General features: G+C 42.4%; 1 protein-coding gene and 1 long non-coding RNA gene across 4 annotated transcripts; one reads left to right on the plus strand and one right to left on the minus strand.

Annotated features, from left to right (window-relative positions):
- Positions 1-1,679: 1,679 nt before the first annotated feature.
- On the minus strand, positions 1,680-10,714 carry LOC115551390 (uncharacterized). 3 transcript variants are annotated; one of them, XM_030367099.1, is made up of 12 exons: positions 10,626-10,714; positions 9,667-9,798; positions 6,439-6,617; positions 6,134-6,228; positions 5,790-5,916; positions 5,481-5,692; positions 5,124-5,241; positions 4,944-5,035; positions 4,585-4,690; positions 2,926-3,111; positions 2,732-2,836; positions 1,680-2,437 (listed from the first exon to the last, which is right to left on the minus strand). In XM_030367099.1, exons 5-12 carry the CDS (start codon positions 5,899-5,901, stop codon positions 2,211-2,213), a joined length of 1,158 nt encoding a protein of 385 aa, XP_030222959.1. In that variant the 5' UTR covers positions 5,902-5,916; positions 6,134-6,228; positions 6,439-6,617; positions 9,667-9,798; positions 10,626-10,714; the 3' UTR covers positions 1,680-2,210. The 3 variants fall into 3 exon arrangements, with proteins under 3 accessions (XP_030222959.1, XP_030222957.1, XP_030222958.1); XM_030367097.1 differs by having other exon boundaries at positions 2,657-2,836; XM_030367098.1 differs by lacking the exons at positions 9,667-9,798; positions 10,626-10,714 and adding an exon at positions 6,866-7,196 and having other exon boundaries at positions 2,657-2,836.
- Positions 10,715-14,008: 3,294 nt separating this feature from the next.
- Positions 14,009-15,706, plus strand: LOC115550233 (uncharacterized). Its single transcript, XR_003977870.1, has 2 exons — positions 14,009-14,767; positions 15,378-15,706. It is a non-coding gene; the product is annotated as an uncharacterized LOC115550233 (long non-coding RNA).
- The last annotated feature ends 699 nt before the right edge of the window (positions 15,707-16,405 follow it).

The following is a 16,405-nucleotide window of genomic DNA, read 5'->3' on the forward strand; positions in this document are numbered from 1 at the left end:
GCATCGAAAGAGGTGAAAACCATTATGTTTTCTCGACAGCCTTTAACTGAACAATTGCACAATAAACTGCGAAACTCTTGACATGAAAAATTATCAATTAAATCCACAATCAACATATGTGTAATCCAAGGCATATAAAGACTGGCACCAGAACATAATTACTTTCTCTCCATTGAAACCCATTCATATTTTTCGATCTCATAGGTCCCGTGGGCTCTACCGGAACGGGCGTATTTCCGAGATGATAGTCTTCAGATACAGATCTTGTTATAACGATAATCGAATAAACGCTATCGTCTAATTATAATATTATAACTAAATAATTGTATATTTAAGCAATAGATCACGCCAGGCTGTGGTATGTGCTCATTATACCACTGTTAAGGGGCGTTGTCCGGCCCCGACGCGCAGCGGAGGGCCGGCGACCCCCTTCACAGTGGTATAATGAGCACATGCCACTGACTGAAGTGATCTATTGCTTTTATACAACGGTTACTGTTATGGCGAAACGAAAGTCATAGACACACTACATTTAAAAAGAAACCAAGAAAGTCAAAGTAGCCGTTTTATTAAAGACTACCAAAAAGTAGTCCCTCCTGGCTGCCTTCAAAATGCACGACGGTCGCTATGCAACACACTTTAGCGTCCCTCCGAGAGAACGGTTGTAACGGTTTCCACTTCAAGGCGCGGAGTGATACTTTCACAAAATGATCGGGCGTCATAGCAGTTATGTATACGCTCAGGTTGATGCGTATGCGTATGTCCCCCCCCAGAAAAAAACAGAAAATTAACTGTTGTATAGTTTACGACAAAAACAACACAATTGACGGCAGCTCCTTTGCCGCGTGGTTTTTAGAGCCATCTAAGGATTAGAGGGGGCGGTCGATAGCAACCACCATAGCAACCATGACGGTCAAGGGACTGGATGCAGCCCCGTTGAAAAAAATAGAATACCACCCTACATACTCAGGAGATTAATGATATTTAAATTATTATGACCATGAAGTCTTTATTTGCATGGGTTTACATTTCGTTCTGTGTAGCATAGAAAAATCTGAGAAACACTCCCATTCAGAATGCATTGGTTTACATTTCGTTCTTTGGAGCACGGTTATTTTCATTTATTTATTTTCAGTTTTTGAGGAGGTGCTTCAAAGATGCTAATCTTTCTGCAATAATCCAAAATCCAATGGAAAAATCCCTTGGTTTTTTGTCAAGGGAACCCAGGGCGACGCTCACTTCCGGGTCGGCGAACGAGGATCCAGGTCTGTTCCGGATCATTTAAGCACCTCGGGCAACAGCGCAGGGTTGCCAGGTCCTGCAAAAAACGTCCTGCACACATGCCGTCCAAAATCCACCCAAAATATCCTAGAAGCAGCCCAAATAAAAATATATTCCATTTTGGCCAATGTTTTGAAAGTAATAATGTTTGAGGGCATATATTTTTTTGTTGTTTTAGCAGCGAAATGCATTCTGTGTGTGTGAATACGTCGGGAATACGTCGAAATGCATGTACGTCATTATTTGACACTTTAGTATGGTTAAACATGACTATCAATCATTATAACAACGTTTACAGTTCATAAAAGTCGAAAAAGCACAATAGGTCCCCTTTAATGTTTTTATTAATAAACAAATTCATTGTCCAAATTATTGAGTTAAGTCAAAAAGTCAAAAAGTGAAGTTTAATAATAACATTGGTTTATTGAAATAACTGGGGGTGATTAAGTGACTACTGAAAGGTTATAGGCCTACCAGCCTCAGATGTTTGTACTGGTGTACCATCACATTCATATCTATTTAAGTAGCCTACTGTAACAAAGTACTTGTAAGAGCAATGTAACAATCAACAACCAATTTTACAAGAGCTTCCAGAACTTCGGAAGCAAGCATTTATTCTGATTCATGGAACAGCACATGAGTAAACATACAACATTAAGGACGATGCATAACGAGGATTATCACGTAATCTCGCGTGAATACTTGCAAGGCAGCGCTACGCTGCCGTTACCCTCCCGGTGGAAATGGACGCAGGGCAGAGTTCACAGCCGTTCCGCGCGCGTACGTCCCCGATGGAAATCAGGCGTTAGGCAAGTAAAATCAAATGAGTCAAAGATGAAAGCACTTAAAGCTAAACAGAAATTAAACAAAACAGTATGAGCAAACTAAAAAAAATTAAAAAATAACAGGCTACATATTAATAGTAGCCCCTACACCTCCTCTCCATCATCCTCATCCTCCGAGCTGTCATCACTCTGCGAATCCATGTCTTCCTCAAGTTCCCCGTCCTCCTCTTCCACCAGTCTGACACCTGGTTCGAGAATGCCTCTGTAGGCGCCTGCAACAGTCCTCTGTTTAAGCTTTAGGTCTTTCAACCTTCTCTGAAGAACACAGATGAGGCCTTTGGACCCCTTTTCTGTGAAGCCATTCGGATAGCCTATAAGTAACAGAATCCAAACATAGAGGGATAAGTACAGTAATGTAAATACTGTCAAACTAAACATTGAAATTGAAAAAAACAAAACAATTGTATAGTATGTTGTTTTTGTAAATAAGCATCTAAGAAGTACATTTTGCCTTAGTTCTTGAGCCTATATAGTTGTTTGATCTCTAAATTGTTAAGTGCATAGAGCCAGTCAGTTTAATATAGACCAACTTCCTGTCTGTATGCTCCCTGAAATGGTGGCCATCAGAGACTGGACTTTGGTGCATGCCTCCTTGAGGTACTGACAGTGTTGCATCATCTCCTTCACCAGGATCTCATTTTCCTCTGCCAGTCTTGAAGCAAGCATATGCAGGTCAAATAGCTTCTTCTTGGTCAGGATGTCAACACCGTCTGTGAAGCAATGAAAACATTAAACACTGATGAACATAGTTGATGATCATTTGTGAATACATACTAAAAAATAATAATTGATAAAAAACCTTTGTTCTGCTCCTGCCATGGCCAGATCATGCGCTCATCAGCCTTGCTGGAGAGGTTCTGCACAACAGAGCTGGTATCCACCAGGTCCACGTCAGGCTTTTGGTTGTACCAAACGATCTCCTCTAGCAACCGTTTCTTCTCCTGGGCTATCTTTTGGGTTATTTTCTGACGCCTTTTGTTGCGATCTGTATCAGGAGTAAAAAATGTAGTATTAAAAAAGAGCTATAATAGCATTTCATGAACGGAACCAGTTCAAGTTCCATCTTTATCTGTTGTGTTTACACTTGACATACCATTATGTACACTGTAAAAACGAAAACTCAAAATTGTTGGTCTCATTATGATTTCTGAGTAAAATGAATATAAAACATTAAGTATTCATGTACAACTGTGCAATGCAATTTAGTCCAACCAACAATGTTGAGTTTTGGGTCAAGAGTTGGGCTCACTGTAGTCTCTTTGTTAGCAAGACACACGGGTTTAAGTTAGACTCTGTCTGAGGCTGGGCCAACTACGGTGAGCATGCGCATTTCGACACAACCCCCCGGGGAGTCTGGGTATTCGTGATGCCGGTTGGGAAAAAGGGGTTTATTGCCTTTTGTCAATTTGTTTCTGTTAGGTTAAGTTGGGTTAACAGGTTTGGGGTCTTTATTGTTTGTGTGTTGTTTATTGTGCGTAGTGTTGCCGCCACCGTTACCGAGACTTGCATGTCCGTTGGTTGGGTGTGCGGTGCGCTGTGTGTTGCGGATGTGTGTTAAATAATGGCAGCTCTCGGGATTGTGCGGTGTATGAGGCACGAGAGTTGCGTCACCGTTTAACCTGGGCTCCCGCCTTGTGCAGAACAAGGAAATAATGTCAAACTTGTTCTGCTCTTTGGTTTGCTGCATTTAGACAGCGATTCTCTGCTGCTGAACTAGCTACATGTTGCTTGTTCTATTGCTGTCTGGCATTCAGAAATGTAAAATGGAAGTTTCAAATTATTAATTTTAATAAAGTGAACTTAAAACTCGTTTTGCATTCTTTGAAATGTTTTTTTTTAAAAATAATATTAACCTTAATTTGAAATATTAAGTTAACACCCCTGACTTATTTTTTTCTGTTTGTAAAATATAAAAATCTTAGTTGGTATAGCTAACTTTCAAGTTTGTCTAAAGAAGAAAATCACGTTTTTGATGGGCTCAAAACTCAAAAATTGATTGCAGTAAGTTGCCTTGCAATTTTGAGTTTGCCCAACTTTTTATTTTTTACAGTGTATGTAGAGGAATTGCTTCTTGTGCCGTATGCTCACGAAGAGCGATTCGATCGAGATCTGCAGACCCCGAACAGCATCAACACTAGCAGCTGCACTTCCTAAATTAAGTCTAAATTATTCAATGCAAATAGTACGTTGACAGGCATATTTTAGGTCAATGTCTAATAAAGACAGTAATTTGTCTTCAGTATGATTGGTCTTACTTTTTTTCCTCTTATTTGTATACCTTAAATTATATTTTAATATTTTTGAAAGAACGTATACTTTTCTAAATAGTCAAAATACCAATCGAAGAACTCAAGACAAATATTGCTCATCCCCATACCATTTTAACATTATTTTAAGCTACAACTACATGTATTGCTACCAAATATAACAGTGTTCATGTATTAAAAATCTTTCTCACCGCTACTGGCCCACTGCTTGACATCAGCAACCCATTGTTTTAGCATGCCATCCCAGCAATGCATCTGGTCCTGCAGGTTCTTCAGGTTCTCAGAAACTTCCCAGGTCTGCAAAAAAGCATACAGAATGTTTTTTTTTAATCAAAAGGATTTGGAGTTGAATCATCATTCTGCTAAATGTAATAAAAAGAAACAAAGAGTGTATATTCTCTGCTTGATAAAATCAAATTACAATTCACAACAGCAGTCCAGCACAACTACAATGTCAACTTAGGGGTAACAGTGGGATGCATTTTGGGTGGGCATTTAGATGAAATTCAGTTCTCACAGTTGTTAATCCTTTTGCAAAACATGAACATACCTTTTTAAATCTGGAAGACAAGGCAATGTGAAGGCCATCCTCTTTGCGCTGATTCCACCCCATGGCATGTACAGTAAGCATGTCAATTCTTACTATAAAGAACCATACAAAATCAAAATCTGTCAAATGTTAAAGGTCTAAAACTTGCAAACTAACATGGGATTAAACAATTTTACAAACCTGACTTGGCCATATACTTGGTGGTCAGGGCACATCTTGAAAGATAGCTGTTGACCTGCTCAACTTCTTCACCAAGAATGGTGCCGACACCCTCCTGGTTTCTTGCACTCCAAAGAATCTATGGGAAACAGTAGTTTGGTTTAACAGTGGGAATACCAAGGTGATACATTTTGATGCATAACCATAAGTCAAAAACGGTATAGGACAGCAAATATGGGTTGAAACACACTCCTGTGTTGTGGTTTTGGTCAGATGATACATTTGGGTTGTAGTTATTGCCAACAATTGTGGAATTGTACTGTTTTGCTACATCATACATTTGCTACAATGTTATGGTTAATTACTTAAAAGCTGCACCTCGCATTTGGTATTGTGGGCTTTGGCGTGCATCACAGACAGGCAATGCCTCATTTCCTGAAGAGGTTTGAGATGAGTCAGTGCCTCTGACACCTTATTAATGTAAGGCACGTATCGGCAGGTCACGTCCATTGCCAAAAACTTTGCGCTCTGGAGATCTTTTTGGAGAAACATTGGATCCGCAAAGATTTCTCCTCGATACATATTCAGACCTTTTGAAAAAAAAAAGAAAAGTAGTGAGCACATGAACACCAAAGAGGCTTTAGAAAACATATTTTGGAATTTAAATTTATCAAGACCAATAAAAACCTTTGAGGAGGAATCCATGCCGACACACCGCTACTTCTACGCCTTCTTCATCTAACTTGCTGCTCTGTCTAGATGTCTCTCTTGCTGCTGACCAGTGGGTTTCTCCACACATTGCTTTTCCTGAAGTCTACAAAAGTCAACCATTGGAACATATCAGTAGTTAAGTTATAGACAGTATATAGCAGGACTGCAAAGTCAAACACACCATCTATCACAGTCAAGATTTTTTCTCGGATTGCATGACCCATTTTCCCCAACCTTACTCTATGAAGGATAACAACAATGTTATTTATTTTAGCCATAAAACTACGGATACATATTGCTCAGCTTGATCTAAAACTTACACTCTTGTCAGCCCCCCGGACCTCCTCAACAAAAGTAGACACTTCGAGAGTCTTTGGCTAAAAACACACCATCGAAGAACCCAGGCTCTTCCCTCCTACAAGAAAAAAATATTATGGATAATGATTGTAAGATGTTTTATATAATAAGATTTGTATTTATATAGCACTTTTCAAAACAAGGTTTTGCAAGCATACAGATATTATATTAAACTGTTAAATTTCAAATACCAAAATAAGATCTGCACTATAATGGTATATAGCCAGGGCATATTATAAAAGTTTTTTTAACATGCATAAAAACTTACTGGTTTGTTTTTTGGAACCTGTAGAGTTTCCCGTTGCCATCAACTGAAACAGCAACCATTTCAGGGCTACAGGCTGGACAGATGAATGAATCCTTCCCCAGAAGTTTGCTTTCTTCTGACTTGCAGTACACGTACTGCAGGAAACTCCTCTGAAAAGCGTCTGCATTCACGTTTTCGGTCTGAAATGAAAAAATCATAGGACAGGTTTCAATGACAATAATCTGATTGACCATCAATCTTGTTATATTGTACAAAAAAATGTTTGTAAAGACTTTGTTTGTACAGCTATTTGTGGACCCTGGACTTCATATTTGCATAAACTGAATCTATCCACAACTAAATCCCTCCTTTGGCCATACTTTCCACCCTTAATGATACTAATTACAATTATAAAAGCGTCGGTTTTTAGCTTCACATTTTGACTCACTCGTACAAACTGCTTGGTTCTATGGTCCAACATTGCAGTGAAGGCCTGCCTAGACATTCCTGGAGCTGCAGTCTTCATTGCCTCAAATGAACTGAACAGATCCTGGTGGAACAGGGTCTGTGCTTGCATAGTAGCGGGCCAGTACCCACTCCTAACAAAGTCTGAGACCTCTGGACCCCACTGCTTGCTGCAATGTCGGCATGTTAGTGAGGGGAAAAACGGTCTGTCTAGTTACTGGACCAGATAAAATGAGACGGAGAGGTAATAAAGTCTGTCGGCACGGGGACCTTGGATTTATTAAGTAGAGTGGCAACCGTTATACAGAGTCATAAAGCGTGAGAAATCGAATATGTCTAAGTCCCTAATCAGCGCTGATGGTTCGTCCAGAGCTTCGCCTCCGTGGAAGGTCTGCTTCAGAAGAAGGTCCAGAGTCCCTGTGTGATACAGTCTTATGCTGTATCCTCCTCTTGATGAGGTGTGTGCGTTTGAGGTGTGTGTGGTTCTGTGTGTTTTTGCTTGACCTTGGCTCCCAGGCCCTGGTATGTGCATGTGTATCTTCTTGTGTTCCTCCTAACGGGGGAGAGCTCTCAAAATGTCTCCTGTGTGATAAATTAAAACGGGGGAGTGCCCCCCCGAAGTGTCCCCTGTGTGATAATTTAATGTGGCTCTCACGTTCTTGAGGATGACTGGTGCATTGTCTGAGTGTCTACCATTTGCCTGCTTGGGAAATGGGGCCTTGGCTCTGGCCTTGACCTGACTATATTATCATGTTTGTGTTATGTGTTAAAAGTTGACTATATTGTAATGTGCCTGCCATGTGATGTGCTCATCAGGCTAGGGTAGGAGTTAGCTATATTTGTAATGTACATGTGATGTACTCAGCAGGTTATTTTTCCCAACATTAGCACTCGAAGACTTAAATCATACCGGCCTGAGAGCAAGAGAAAGAAAAATAATTAACATCGAACAATAACATTTTTTTTAGAATTATTTATATTTCACGAAATCCTACCATTTATGCAAACCAGTGTCACTGACCTACCAACGGAGATGGCAACATCATTTGTTTCACAAGAGCAGATGCTCTTGGGAAAAGCATTTGGCAGGAAACAGTCTGGAAGGACAATCAGGAAGAAATGTAGGAATGTTTGGGTCGCAACAAGTACTTTGAAAAAAATATTTCAAGAGGTATTAATATTGTCTGGGAAGGAAAGATAAGAGCCATTCGATTAAAAAGGAGATACTCACCTTGTTCACTGACAATATACCTGCAATCAACGCGTTTCACAGACTCCGTTGGAGGAATGTACTGTAAAAACCCAGCCATGGTGGTTTGCCTACTGTGCAGAGTGTGGCGTTTATGTGCCAATTGATCACACTCTGCACAAAACCACTCTAAGGGCATACATTCCCCACAACGGATGACTGCGTCCCTCGTTTGACAGTGGTTACATGTCACCTGGTACAGGGTTTGAGCTGACAACAAGTTGTCCACGTTATGTGGCCTCGCCTGTTGCCAACACTGTTCGACCTCCCTCTGTCTCCTGCTCCAACTGGATGGTGGCTGGTGACCCACATCTTCCTCCTCGACGGCTCCAGAGTCCTGAAGAAGGTCATTCAGCCTCTGCAAATTCAAATCTTCACAGAGAATAATAAATACAAAAACATGGATAGCTACAGCGGAAAATCATTATCGCACCAAAATGCATTTGTACTGAGGCTTCCTTTTTATTTAACTTTTTTAATTAAGCGTATCTTAAAAATTAGTTGGTCTACTTACCCGGATCTAGGGAGCTTGGACATGGTCCGAAGGTCCGTTAGTCCGACTTTTCGAAAAGGAGGCGCATTAGGCCGACGGTTCAATATGCCGAATAGGAAAAATAGTTTTATACCTCGCTCGCTCCCTCTCTCTCTCAATCTCACTCTCACTCTCTCTCTGTCTCCAAAATACAACCTAGGCCTACATATCACGTTCACGATTAATTTTGGAGGGCAAAAAGACAACGCTTCACTTCATTTCGACACCGTGTTGCAGCACCATGGACAGAGAGCGGAGGTCTAATTCTCAACACGGGCACGAACACACACACACACACACACACACACACACACACACACACACACACACACACACACACACACACACACACACACACACACACACACACACACAGAGTGAGAGAGAGAGGGAGCGAGCGAGGTATAAAACTCTTTTTCCTATTCCGCATATTGAACCGTCGGCCTAATGCGCCTCCTTTTTGAAAAGTCGGACTAACGGACCTTCGGACCAATGGGTTTCGTTTTCGGAAAATTGAACCGTCGGAATAGTGGCATGTCGATCTAATGGGAAATATTTCGGAACATTGAGACGTCGGAACAATGAGGCGTCGGAATTACGGGCAGGCCCCGCATTCACAGGCAAACCTGACTGCCAACCGAACCCAATCACATGCTATGCAAAGTCCATAGTTTGAGGAATAGGCTAAGGACAAATTTAGTGTTATGTAACAGCAACTTACGACTAACAAGTTACTTTTGGCAAGGAGTAATGCGTAAAGTTATTACTTAATAAAACAGTAACAACTAGTGACTAATATATTACTTTTTTTGAGTAACTAGCCCAACACTGAATGTAATCTAAATTAGTTTTATGTATTTTGCCTTCAGTCGCCTGATAATGTTTAAATATTTAACCATTTGTGAGTGGTAACGCTGCTATCAAGCCAGTACCTACTACAAAATCCCATCACTCTCCACAAATAAAAACTCACAGAAATAAATGTTATACAATGGACACTAACCAGCAGATGATCCCCTTTTCCTCCGCTTGCTGCTGTACACCCGTTGCCCATCAAGGTCCCTCTTACACCAGGTCACATTAGATCCCCCTGCGGACGGAGCTTCAGAACACTGGTTCTCCCCGTTTTGGATTTCTATGTATCATGCAACGACAGACAAATTAAAAGTCGGTAATTACAATTACAATTAGGGCATTTAGCAGACGCTTTTATCCAAAGCGACTTACATCGGTTAATACACACATTAACACCGGCGGCAGAGTCAACCATGCAAGGCGACAGCCAGCTCGTCAGGAGCAGTTAGGGTTAAGTGTCTTGCTCAGGGACACATCAACACTCAGCTAGTATACTCCTAAACTGATCTGGCGTCAGCCCAAGTCACCAACTGCGGGATTGGTAATGTGTAGTTTATAACATGAAACAAGGAGACCACGATGGCGTACAGCATTGCATGAAACATATAGATGTGTGCATTAAAACGCCTCTTTTTTGTTTTCATGATGTTAAGGGTGTTCACAGGTTTCATATTGTCACCACTCCAGTTCGGAAAAAAAGCGTGCGAAGTAGTCCCTGGTCCCCACCATTTTTAAAACCCCTGGATCGTTTAACAGAGAGGTTGGGACCCCGATCGCGCGTATTATTAATGTGTAACTAAAAAGCTGAAACAAGGAGACCACGATGTCATACAGTTGCATAAAACAGACTTTAAACTGCAACAGTACTGGATACAGTAGGCCCTACTAATAAGTGTAGGTTTATGTCAATGGGGAAAGGGTTAGGGTTAGGGTAGGCCTACAGGCTAAGCAAAAAAGCAGCCCACCATTACAATATCGTAATGCAAACACTTCTGAAATCAATTCAAACACGCCCGCTGTAATTAAGACAAGTGACCACGTAAGGTAAAATTAAAAATAGGTAGCATCAAAAATAGGTGGCATGATGCGGTGGTCGTTTCACCTTACCTTTTCCTTTCCGATATTCAGCGTTGAATGGATTGATGCTGCATTCAATTGTACCCGGAACTCGGGAATTTCCGACTTCTGTAGTTCCGAGATCCGGACCTGACTGTGTTCCAGTGCATCTGCTTGGGAAAATATGGACCTACAACGGACGGATGTTTTTATTGCTATTTTCTGAGCCTCAGATTAATTGCCGTAGCGCTGAGAGCAACCAGTGTATAGATGTAAATCAATCATCATACACCTCCTTTCTCATCCAAATAACGTAAACGTTAGGGGTACATCAAGTTACCGTTGCCAGGTACCGGCAGACCCAACCCAATAGACTGCATTATGTGAGGCTCATCATACAGACTTCAAAATATATTTTTTTGCCAGTTTAACGGTGTCAAATTGTTCCTGTGACGTACTCTACGTCACCTCAGTGAAGTTAAGTGTTGCCCGAATTTCAGACTTTAACAACCATTTTATTGCACTTTTCCTTATCGGAAGACGGAAATTTCCGAATTCTGAGTACAGTGGAATGCAGCATGCATCGCTGGTGACGTCGGTACGGGTATAAAGTGATGCGTGGTATGTGGACGCATCCGCCCTCCACAGTAGTTAATGCTGGGTTTTGCGCATCATATCCACGCATTTTGAAAGTGTCAAACCGTGCGATCTGTACGCATATTGGTGAGACTGGGTTGGTCACAACCTGGCTCAACGGTTGTACCATTGAAGGGGAGGCCACACATGGTCTTGTATGAACATAACAAATTTATAGGGATAGGAAGGAGTCACTTGATCAGATCTGCTTTATAGGCTCCTGAGCCCAGCCTGCTCAGGTGAGCTGCATCTCGTTAGGTGATGTGGCTCCACCAACCAGCTCCCTGCAAGACAGAACACACCAGAAGCAACACCACAACACAAAGGCAACCCTGTGGCCGTCACACATGTTAAATAATAACAAGTTAATAAACCTTTGGAATGACATCTGATTGACGCTCGGTAATTCTACATGGTGTCAGAAGTCAAACTGGAAGATGGCGAAGTTCCACCTCCCGAAAACGTTGAATTCTCTCGACCTCAACTGTGGCCGGAATGGCGCCAACGTTTCCAACACTATAGGATAGCAACGAAACTTCATAAAGAAACAGGACAGGTACAGGTCTGTACACTGCTTTATTTGTTGGGAAAGGAAGCTGAACAAGTTTTCAAGACATTCCAATTTGATACGAGAGCAAATATGAGACTGTGCTAGACAAGCTGGACAATTATTTTGTGCCTAGAGTCAATGTCATTCACGAGCGAGCCCGCTTTCATCAGCGAGTACAGAAACATGGAGAGAGCGCGGAGGAGTACATTAGAAGCCTGCATGAGATGGCAGAGACATGCTCCTTTGCCGATGTTAAGAATGAAAATGTCCGCGACAGGTTAGTGGTGGGCATTCTTGATAAAGATCTTTCTCAAAAGTTACAGTTAACACCCAACTTAACTCTTGACAAAGCGGTCGAGTTAGTAAGACAGTCGGAGCAAATGAAAGGACACGTTAGTGAGCAAGGCGTGTGTGCTAGCGGAAGCACGCAGCTCAGTGAAGTTGCAAAGAGGGGCCAACGTAGCACTACAGCTAAACCGGAGCACCGCCATGTTCAGCGCAAGGGGAACAACGCGAAACCAGCGCCGGATAGGCGCGGAAATGGATGTTACAGATGCGGGAAACATCATGCTAAAGGCGACAGCTGGCCAGCAAGGAACGCAGAATGCCACAGCTGCAAGAAGATGGGACACTATGCTTCCATGTGCCGTTCGTTCATTGTCAACGAGGTCAGTGCACATGCATACGGCAACGGTCAGAGCCATACACCATTCCTTGGCGCAATCACGCAGGTAACTGACACAAATAATGCATGGATCGTAAAGTTGCCAATTCAAGGAATACTGGTGATTTTCAATATCGATACTGGGGCAGATACAAGTGTTTTATCTGAAAAGACTTTTAGCTTAAAGGTTGGGTAAGGAATTCTCTTTTCTGGCAATTTTTGCAAAATTACTTGAAATCCTTATCATAACCCACTTACAGCCACTGAGTTAGAAGTACTGACATGGAAATTAAACAAGTCAATCATCTGTGGAACGGGCAGGGCTCCAGCCAATGATTTCCAGATAGACCGAACGGCATTGGACAGTAAGTACGTCAATCAAACGGTTGTACTGCACTCCCCCTCCCCCGCTCGTGCGACCCCTTCGTGCACGTACTCAAAGCTCGTGACCCAGAGCAAGCTTCTGTTTGTTGTTATCCTGCGGTAGCTTCTGGAGCTAGCTAACTAGCTAATGGCTCATCTGTGTTTGCTCGTGCATTATTGCGCATCCATGTACTTGGAATGGGTGGAGTCAGAGTCAGCGTTGAAGGAGAGGGGGTAGGACCATTTGAGTTGTGTATTTTCAAAATCTGCTGGCGTTTCGCAAATCCCATACCCAACCTTTAATGGAAAACAAGCCAAAGCTCAAGAAAGAAGATACTGCACTTGATAGCCCAGGGGGCAGACTGAACTGTCTAGGCTATTTCATAGCCAACACAATGAGAAAGAACAAACCGTTCAGGTTCAAGGTGCATGTGAAAAATGTTGCGGTGGCGATGGGCCTACTTAAACACATTGCTGAATAGAAAGAGCAAAATACCCCTTATCCGTCTTCTGATGTAGGACTTCTGAAGGTAAAGCAAGTGAAGATAACATTGAAAGAAGATGCAGTGCCTTACAGTGTTTCAACAGCAAGACGTGTGTCTGTGCCTATGCTCTCTAAAGTAAAGGAAGAACTAGATCGCATGGTAGCCAGTGGTGTCATCACTGAAATTAAAGAACCAACAGAGTGGTGGGCACCTATAGTAGCCGTGCCAAAGAAAAACAACGAACAGATCCGGATATGCGTGGATTTATAGAACTTGAACAGAGCAGTGAAGAGGGAGAAATATATACTGCCCACAATTGATGACATTTTGCCTAAGCTTGCTCATGCTAAAGTCTTCTCACTGCTGGACGCTGCTAGTGGTTTCTGGCAGATACCATTGGATCCCGAGAGTGCAAAGTTAACTACGTTTCTACCCCATTTGGAAGGTTTTTCTTTAATAGACTTCCTTTCGGAATTACCAGCGCACCCGAGATCTATCAGCGAGAAATGGCTGAGATTTTGAAGGACCTAGAGGGTGTCGCTACATACATAGATGACATTCTAATCTATGCAGAGACCACCAAGCTTCATGAGGAGAGGCTCCAGAACACCCTCGACACGTTGAAAAGAGCCGGATTAAAGCTGAACAACGACAAGTGCCTTTTACGTCAGCGACGGCTCAACTCATCACCCAGCTGCAACCACCCAACAACGTGCCCGAGCTCCGGAGAATCTTGGGCATGATTCACTACCTTGGCAGGTACCTCCCAAACCTGTCAGAAGTCAACAAGCCACTAACAGACTTGTTAAAGAAAGAGGTAATGTGGGGTTGGGGTGCTGCACAACAGGAGGCCTTTAAGAGGGTGAAACAGTTAGTCACTGAGGCTCCTGATTTAGCATTATTTGATTTAAAGAAAGACACAGTAGTCAGTGCTGATGCGAGCAGTTATGGGCTGGGTGGGGTCCTACTGCAGTTACATGATGAACAATTGATGCCAGTAGCTTACTGCTCCAGGACAATGACTGATGCTGAAAAGCGCTATGCGCAGATTGAAAAAGAATGTCTTGCTGCAGTCTGGGCATGTGAAAAATTCTCTAGGTACTTGTATGACCTGGACACATTCACTTTACAGAGTGACCACAAACCACTCATTCCACTCATTAACAGTAAAGATCTAGACTCAGTACCAATGAGATGTCAGAGACTGCTGCTGCGCATGATGCGCTATAACCCAAAAGCTGAGTTTGTTCCAGGGAAGCAGTTGGTCATTGCAGACACCCTGTCTAGACATCCTCAGCCAGAACTGACGCAGGACTTCGCAGAGTTGACCAGTGACCTGGAGGCGTACGAGGAGGCTGTTCGTGAGGCATGGCCTATCTCTCCCAGCAAGCTTGACATGGTCAAACAGCACACTCTACAGGATGATGAGCTACAGTTGGTGCAACGCTTCGTACTGGGTCGGTGGACACAGTATTCAGCCAACGTGCCACTGAAGGTAAAAGCTTACTATACATATCGCGACCATCTGACTCTGTCATAAGGGCTAGTGTTGTATGATTAAGAATCATTAATGTTCTGCATGTCTTAACAGACTCAAAGAAAGGGAGATGTGTTGTAATGGCACTAGTTTATGTGCAGCACGGAGCGTGCAGGAATACATTTAGGTTATATGTATGCAGGGTGCGATTTGTGAAAAAACCAGAGGGGGGGATAATTTTGAGAAACATTTTATTCAGGAAAAATAACCACACAACAGTGTGAAAACTTATGAAAACAGTTGATCTTGTGACTTTGTATCTAAACCTTACACTTAGGCTTCATAACGTAGGCGGTAGGCCTATTTTGAACGTGAACTTAACCACTGCATTTGCAGAAATATTTTCTCATAGCTAATATTGTTTTTAAATGTGCCAAATAAAAAAATATATATTTTTTTTCCCCGATATCAGTTCAACAGAAAATATGAAATACCACAATGTGCTGTCAAGACGTTTTTCTTTTTTTATGGGTTAATCGGGTAGACTATAGGTCAGACTACGAAAACAGTCCGCTCTGATGACGCACTTCAGCCTCTTTTTTTTGCTTTCCTGTTGGCGGATCGATAGCAGCGTGGTGACCCTGCTTCAACCACATCTCTGCAAATCTGCGGGCCGGGAAGGCTGGATAGCTCTCCCAGAGAGCTGTCACTGACGTGCAGGCTGAGGACAGCCAGCGCACATCAAACACTCTCCCAATCCTACGAGCCTGGATGCCCAAATCAAAAGCCGCAGACTCAAGCTCTTTCAAATATGAAGATATGCTGCTCTGTATTCTTTTCATTTTTCGTCCATTTGGTTTAAACTTTTGTTTCGGCGGGGACAGGAAGTTGACTTTTGAAACCATAGAAACGCAAGTAAATCCGGTTGGTTTTCAAAATAAAACTGCTTTCTGCGAGCGCGACGCCTCTGACTCGCTCCCGGTAGATCAAAATCACAGCACAATCAAAATGAAGACGGACCCTGTGTATTTTGGTTGTTAATTATTACGATGTAATGGTGAAAATACTTTGGGTGGGGGGGATAATTTTTATCCCCACCGAGGATAAAAATAATTCAGCAGAGGGTAGGACGTGTAAACCAGAGGGGGGATAATCCCCACCATCCCCACCGGCAAATCGCACCCTGTGTGTGTGGGGAATGGGAGGAGGTTTGGAAAGTGACGGCGATGGATGGTGCTCTCGCTTGATGCTCTCACATGTTAAACAATAATGAGTTAATAAACCTTTGGAATTAACATCTGATTCACGCTCGGTAATTCTACACATGCCAAACCTATAAAGACGTGATGTATGGATCATGGAAACCCTGATCGAAATGGCGAAACGGGCCGCTTACTCCAATGAAATGGAACTCCAGGTTCCCCTGGAAACCTATGACGAGGAGAAGGACATTATCACAAGAAAAGGGAATGCTAAAGCCTCTGCAACAAAGAGAACCGAAACCTGGCAGCGGATCGCTGACTGCGTAAATGCGTAAGTTACATGTCAAAAGCATGATCCTTAACATTTGAGCCATTAATCTATTAATATCCTAGTTAAGCATTCTTAACGTTCCTACCACATAACCCTTTTCTTCTAAAAAATATGTACTCCGAT

The sequence above is a fragment of the Gadus morhua genome, chromosome 9 (assembly GCF_902167405.1).
Source record: "Gadus morhua chromosome 9, gadMor3.0, whole genome shotgun sequence".
Lineage (NCBI taxonomy): Eukaryota > Metazoa > Chordata > Actinopteri > Gadiformes > Gadidae > Gadus > Gadus morhua.

Coding starts and splice junctions, on each gene's coding strand:
- LOC115551390 (XM_030367097.1), bottom strand. CDS start 5,901: ATGTGTGGAGAAACCCACTGGTCAGCAGCAAGAGAGACATCTAGACAG. Junction 5,693..5,789: donor GCATGGATTCCTCCTCAAAG/GTTTTTATTGGT, acceptor TTTTTTCAAAAG/GTCTGAATATGTATCGAGGA. Junction 5,036..5,123: donor CAAGTATATGGCCAAGTCAG/GTTTGTAAAATT, acceptor GGTTCTTTATAG/TAAGAATTGACATGCTTACT.